Here is a 7,434-nt window from a genome sequence, read left to right on the forward strand (position 1 = left end):
TTCTGGGTAACGTGTGTCAGCCTCTTAACAGTGACTCACATCAGTCACTCAGTCTAACACCTCTCTCCCGTCATCATCCCCTCCAACCTCTCTATTACTGTGTTTAGTCTGATTTCATGGGGCCCCCTCGTCCCGCTGGGTGAATTAAATGTGATCATGTTGATGCACTCATCAGATAATTTCAGGAAAAAACATCTCATCGCTTTAAAATGCAAATGTTAAAGCTGCATTAAGCAATTTTTCACAACAAGGGGGCGTAATGGCTCCAAAAACATAACCTTACAGCAACTTTTTCACTAGATTTGATGACTTTCAAGACCTTTTAGTGACTATTTTTCAGAATAGAGCGTAGCAACAAATCAAGCTATTTTTTGCAGTGTAAGAAATCTGCAGTATGTTGAATCAACCACACAGTGAACACACAAAAACATAAATAAATTGTGCATGTGTTTCACTTATCTCTAATATTTTGTTTTGGTGCAGCATCGTTGGTTAGAGGGCGACTGATTCTCGCCAAATATCAATATCTGATGGCTCCGATCTGCTGGTATCATTAGTTTTGTGTGACATAAACCATTTTATACTGGCCAAGCAATCTGTTAGGCTGTAGTTACGGGATAGTTTGTGTCTGTTTTATAAATGTCTCGACAGAAAATGTCTTACCAAGACACAATAGATGAACAAAGATGTCACACGTTTGCAAATTAGCACGTAGCATCATCTGGTGATTTTTCGATTTCTCTCACAACATTGTAGCGTACAAAAGGCTTCCCAAGCTAATGTGTTGGTACCTGCTACCGCTTCCTGTTTTTGTGGGACACATATTGAGATATTGGGGTCAATGTTTATTTAATTTTAATAATAATTTTATGAGAAACAGTCATAATACTAAGAGATTAAAGCTGTAATATAACGTGGAAAAAGTCATGATATTATGAGAACAAAATCACAGTTTTAAAATGAAAATGCTGCACGGAGAACCATGATTCACGTTTCATGTACTGGTATGTATGGTTCTTTTTCATGACACAAAGTAATTTTAATACTTTAGAAAAAATTGCTTAATGCAGGTTTAACTTGAGCACCCGTGTTTGTTTTGTTTCCTGCAGGTTGCTCAGGGTGTGTGGCGAAGGGTTGCAGCAGTATACCGGCTTACAGGTATATCGTGACATTTGTTTATCAGCAGTATTAAATTCTACTGTATTAGTTTTCTTGAAAAAATCTATATTTCGAGTTCATATCAAGTTTCATGTCTGTCAGGACATAAAACATCTGTTTTCATCCTTTAAGGGTCATTGTGCAACCCAATGGTGACACAGTTTGGGTTCAGTTTTAGGATTATTTTACAGTTTATCTTCTATTCTTTTATCATCCATGTGTTGCTGATGCTGGTGGTGGGTGTAAATGTCACACCAGAGTGAAATATTACTTTCGAAAATGTTGCCTCTGTTTATTTGTGCGAGAGCTAGCATCACGCTTTCCATTATACCTTATTTAGACAGTCCAGTAAGACACTCTTCCTGTCCAACTAGTGCAGACAAGTCAGATATTTAATGTCTGTGTTGAGGTAAATCTTGTGATTGGTGTTTAAATGTCGAACCTCTTTTGGTCAGCTGATGGTCGAGTATCAACACTGGACTTCATAAATAAAGTAATCTTACTTTCTCCCAGGCTGTCGGACACAATGTGCTTTCTTTTTCTTGTAAAACTCAGTCTCTGATTAACATACAAGGATTTATATATGAACTGTAATCTTTACAACCACTCATCTCCATATGTGCTCTTTCCCACACTGGCAAAGGCTTACCTCTCTTCTTCTGCCAGATCGAGCCCTCTTTTGTTAAGTAATACATCCCTTATGATTGGTTAGAATAAATATCCCGTCATCTGGGTTTGGGTTCATCCCAAAATGGCGGGTTAAAGCTGGGACGCTCCAGCAGAGAGCCTTGTGCTCAACATGTGCTTCTCCTGTCAGCACAAATGGGGTCCTGCACCATTTTGCAACCCCTATTCTGCTCGCTCAGAGGAAGGCAAAACAGCTGCAGAGTGGAAGTAAAGAACTAGTCGACTCCATGTGCAGCAGCTGAAGAAGAGGAGGAGGAAGCGGCTGGAGGAGGATGCCTGCTCGGTCCTGGTTCTGATTTGGAGTCCCGACTTGGATCTGGCTGTATATTATTCCGCGTGACAGCATGTTCCACCAAAAACTCCTCACCTCCGTCCCCGCCCTCGCCTCCTCCTGCCTCTCCAGTTGCCAGCTGCTTCATCCTCAGGTTGATGGAGCCGTAAGTCCTCTTGGGTCGAACAAATGCCGCCCTGCGTCGGTACATTTCACCCCGGCAGATGGACACCATGAGCAGCACAGACAGGAACATCCCCCCTAGGGTCAGCAGGCCCAGGCCTGCGATGATGCACTTGTCCAGGTGGGAGCCCAGCTGGGCGTAGTACATCTCCAGCTTCTCCATCTGGCGGGCCGACACGGAGTCCGGGTCAACTTTGGCCTCTCGTGGGATGGTGTAGGCGATGACCACCAGGACGATCCCGCTCACCAGAAACACCAGGGCAAAGATGAAGCCATAGTCTGCAGAGTGGTCGTCGGCTGGGTTGAACTCAGTGAAGTCCTGGCCGTCCTCCTGCCCTCCACCTCCTTCCTCCTCATCGTACGAGCGTGGAGAGAGCTCCTGATGCTGCTGCTCGCCCTGAAAAAAAATAAAGTAAAGAGGGGAAAGATAAAGACAAAAAAGAGAGCAGCATATAAGCAAGAAAAATACTGCTGTAAGAAAGTGAGGCGGCATCAGGCCAACAATCTGGTCCACAAATACAAAACATGCAAACAGAAAAAAAGGTTTGAAAAATAAATCATGACCAGAAGTTTACACAGTGCTTTGACAGACAAAGCAAAAGCAGGAAACTCAGGAAGACAATATAACAGAATGAAAGCCAAACACAAACAAGCCAGAGAAGCAAAAAAAAGGAATCAAATCAATAAAAAGAACATCAGATAAAAGCAATTAAATACAAATAAAACGAATAAAAGCAACAAAAAGATGATAAAGAGATGAAATCACATGAGAATTAAATAAAGAGAAAAAGAATGAGAATGAATAAAAGGATTAAAAGACCAGAAGGAATAATAGAGCAGACATTCGGACCGTTCTGTCATGGTTTGATATTAATCTCTCATTGTGTAACCGGACTCCTCTGACATGTAATGACATCCCTGTGTAACCTTTTAATGTCCTCTTCGGTTGTAAATCGCCACTTTGGTGGAGAAAAGACTCCGAATCGATTCGGGTCCTGAGAGCTTTTCAGCGACACGTTAGCTCCACAATCTGCTCCCGTCCCGTTTATCTTGTCCATCATGCTTTGTTTATCCACAGATCCAGCCTGAGCTTGTACTTAGGATTTTGGACTGCTTACTGTGCAAAAGTCATGGAGAGACGTCATGTTTTGTTTTTGCAGTCTTTGCGTGAACAAAGAAATAATTAGCGTAACTCTTGCTAGTGGTGGCTTTGGATGTTTTAATGTATGTTGAGGTAAAAAAGGAAATTTTCTGCATGTTAACAGCAACACACACTACGTCCTGCAACAAATCTTTACGTAGAAAATGTGAGTTTAATCCATTAAAACAAGTGGCATTATAAGCTCAAAACAACACTAATGTTAAAGTTTTAATACATCATGAAGCACTGATGTATGAAAGTAATGTACGGGGCAACTGAAGCATTTTGTGTTGTGGCTTTTCCAACAGTGGAAGACGCACTCAGACATTTTATTAAAATAAAAGTAGTAATGCAAGTGTGGAAATACTCTGTTGCAAGTAAAACTAACGCGTTCAAAATTTTAGTATTAAGTTTTAGCATCAAAATATACTTAAAGTACCAAAAGTTGTTCTTAAGTTGGTGTTTCAGTAAATGTACTTAGTTACTTTCCATTACTGGGCTTTTCCCCAACAACTATCTTATTTTCTGTATCAGGACACTTCAGAATGTGTACAGCCAGTAAGTGAGATAAATTATTGAACATTTCCACATTTTGACAGAGCGTTATAAATGAAAACATTGCAGCTTCTCTAGACTTTACAGGACGAGATGTCCAGGAACCTCACAGACCAGTTGCATGCGTTGTGAATTACTGATGTGATGCTACTCGGCCAATCAAAACTGCGTGTTGTGTTGAGCGTTGTGATTTGAGTCAGACAGATACACAGACGAGAGACGGGAGAGACAACATTCGGAGGAAATAGACAGCAAAAACAGAGCTCTGATCAAGAATGGACTCTCAAATGTTTATTCTTCCCATGGGCAGTGCAAAATTAGTGTGACTCATATCTGAATCACAACAGTTTATCAAGAGCGGAAATGTGAAGCACCACAACCAGACAGAGCACAGAGCACAGAGCACGTTTAGAGCAAACATAAATCTGAACTGAGGGCAAAGGAAGCGAAACATTTCAACTGAGAGTGAATCATAACACAACACCCCTTTTACACAGGTCAAAACTGTCACTTAAACCCGCTAAGATCAGGCTGTTGTGTGCAATGGGAACGTGTACACTCTGCAGTTACACCCGGGTCAGTTGACTCTGCAGTAGACCCGGTTTTTTATCACCTCGGCTGTAAAACCCACCCAAAACTTCCCAGCTATGAAAATACGGGTCACAGAAGGGTTGCCTTGCCTGTGGGAAGTGGGAATGGGGCCAGTACGTGATTTTTACTGCATACACCCGCTAATTTTGTTGGAAAAGCGGCACAAAAGTTGGAAATTGTAATTTGACTGTATTTTCTTCTCTGTCGGGGGGGTGGGACAGTTGGTGATAAATCGACCTACTGCAATTTAACCAAAGTAAGAAGGATTAACTTCATTCCAAGAAATGAAATCATCCATTTTTGAAGTATTTAGCCACTTAACTAAACCCACGTTTTAATTTATTTCACCAGTGACCAGGTAACTGGTCATGTAGTGCTGATGCTATGGTTAAAACTGCCCATAGCATTGACGTGTTTTTGTAGGCTAACCAGGGAGCTAGCATCACCCTGGTTCCCTCAACAAAAAGACTATGGCAGTTCTGAATTGGATTTTGGATTAATGCAGAAAATAATCAAACACTAGTTAAGATACTTAAATGTTTTGTTCAGTAAGATAATCTTCACAGATGAACACCACTTTTGTGATTTTTGGGGCGTGAATTAAATCTCTAGCAGTTAAAAGCTAACGCTAGCCCCCCTCTGTGAATTTAAACGTTGGTTGGTTTCTTCCCTGGCGGACATTTTATCATTCAGGACAAAGAGAAGACATCTATGGTATCACAAAAAACATCTCTAAATATCCAACCAACTGCTGGAAAACAGGTAAAATAAATAAAGTTTGATTTTTTTTCTCCTTTGCACGGAGAACACTATCTGAATTATGGAAGAATAAAACGAGGCTACGAGCTAACGCTGTTAGCCACAAAAACGTTACAACAAAATGGAGGAAACAGAACCAAAAAGCTAAAAACAGACGTAATAACCACCAAACAAGACATAACTCACCTTGTCATTGCCTGAAGTTGAGGGTGGACATCCTGCCGACACCGTCGCCCCCTGCTGCTGCTGCTGGTGGTCATGCTCGTCGTCCTGCTGGTACGAGGCGTTCTCGAAGCCCCGGACGGCGCAGCCCGCTGTGGCCGCTATCCAGGGCGCGGAGGGCGGCGTCGGAGACACACCTCTCCGGCCTCCTCCGCCCCTCAGCTCCCGGAGCTCTACGGCGTTAAAAGAGGACTCCATCGACGTCTGCTGGATGTGCTCATGTCTTCACAATCCCTCCGCTCTGCATCATCCTCAATAAATAAAGGAAAATAATCAATGAAGGGGCAACAGGAAGTCATATAAAGTCACAGCTTGAGATAATGTTCAGTCAGGGACAAAGCACCTGTGATCAATATAGTGAGTTACAGTGGGACAAGATTGTAGCTTATTTTATGGTCTTTAAATGTTCATATATTACTGACATATTACTGTATTTTCTGTGCTGAAGATCATACATACATTTATTATTATATGTAGTGCTGGTAACTAGAAGAGTAAGTAAGTAAAACAATAAAATATTGTACTTTTTACTCCACCACATTTATTTTTACACATATAGTTACTTTTCAGATCAAGATTTAATTTGCAAAAATATATGATCCGTCTATAAAATATGCATTTTTTTAAGTTAATGAGTCAAGATTATTAATAACATATGTTTATATTATAAATGTACCAATCTACAAGGGACCAGTCTGCAGGATAAGTACTTTTAGGTTTGATTCCTTGAGTACACTCTGTTGACAACAGTTTTACTATGTACAAATAATAATAATGACCATAATGATTATAATAATAGTAATAATAATAATGATAATAATAATATGAGACTGTCTTGCAGAGATCCAACCATTCTAACGTGGTCATCTTATAATCAATCTTATGTTGACATTAGGGGCGTCGCCAATAACTGGTATTTGACAATAATCATGATATTAAAACATTAAAATAATATGGTGTAAATAATCCAGCGCCTCTTAAATCATTTCTTGCTTCTTTCCGTTCTCACTTTGTCATAGTGGGTGGCAGTAATGTGCCTTAATGCGCGCATTAGTGGTGTGTGGTATGCAGCGCAAAATCATGTCAAAACAACATGTATGGTTACACAGACTGTCTCTCCACCTCCCCACAAAAAACAGACAAAATTTCACTAGATATCACGATAATATCGTTATCGTGAATCATTTTGGACACAGTAATCGTCTAGCGAAAATCCGATATCGTGACACTTGAACACATGAATGTGGGCCAGGGGCGTAAAGTGAGGGGCCAATGGTCTCAGTTTTTTCCCCTAATGACAGAGAACTGAACTCATGGATAAAAAATATTTTAGCGTTAAGTTTTGACTCTTGTGTTGTAGTGTTTTATTGCCACCATGAACAAGTGACCCATTCTCATCTGGTCAGCCTCGCTGGTATAAATAATAATAATAATATTCGATGGTGTCCCTAATTTTAGTAAAACACAGAGTTTTGAAACCATATCTATAAAACCATTATTTAAAAATAAAAATCAAGCAGTTGTGCTGCAGCATAAAGGTTCCTGGCCTACAGGAACCAGCAGGCTATGAATCACACACACACAGACACACACACACACACACACACACATCTGAATCACCGGCATCTCACCTTGGTAGTTATTTATTCCCATTTTTTCTGCTCTCATCACCATTATCGCTGTCACTTCCTGTTGAGCGGTTATAAATCAGATCCTAAATCCTGAACAGATCCCTCTCTGCACCCCTCACACACACACACACACACACGCACACACACACACACACACGCACACACACACACACATACACACACATTGCACACCTTACATGGAGGGGGTGGAAAAAGGTGCAAAGGTAACTGTGCAT

General features: G+C 40.8%; 1 protein-coding gene across 1 annotated transcript; it reads right to left on the bottom strand.

Moving 5' to 3' along the window:
• Positions 1–2,060: 2,060 nt before the first annotated feature.
• tmem74b (transmembrane protein 74B) lies at positions 2,061–5,765 on the bottom strand. Its single transcript, XM_073467618.1, has 2 exons — positions 5,532–5,765; positions 2,061–2,696 (listed from the first exon to the last, which is right to left on the bottom strand). The coding sequence occupies exons 1-2, from the start codon at positions 5,763–5,765 to the stop codon at positions 2,061–2,063; spliced, it is 870 nt and encodes a 289-aa protein (XP_073323719.1).
• Between the last annotated feature and the right edge of the window lie 1,669 nt (positions 5,766–7,434).

Source organism: Pagrus major, chromosome 6 (assembly GCF_040436345.1).
Source record: "Pagrus major chromosome 6, Pma_NU_1.0".
Lineage (NCBI taxonomy): Eukaryota > Metazoa > Chordata > Actinopteri > Spariformes > Sparidae > Pagrus > Pagrus major.

Excerpts from the sequence above, each read along its gene's own strand:
- tmem74b (XM_073467618.1), bottom strand. The coding sequence starts at position 5,765 with ATGGAGTCCTCTTTTAACGCCGTAGAGCTCCGGGAGCTGAGGGGCGGA. Across the intron at positions 2,697-5,531 it reads CAACTTCAGGCAATGACAAG|GGCGAGCAGCAGCATCAGGA; the intron begins GTGAGTTATGTC and ends ATTTTTTTTCAG.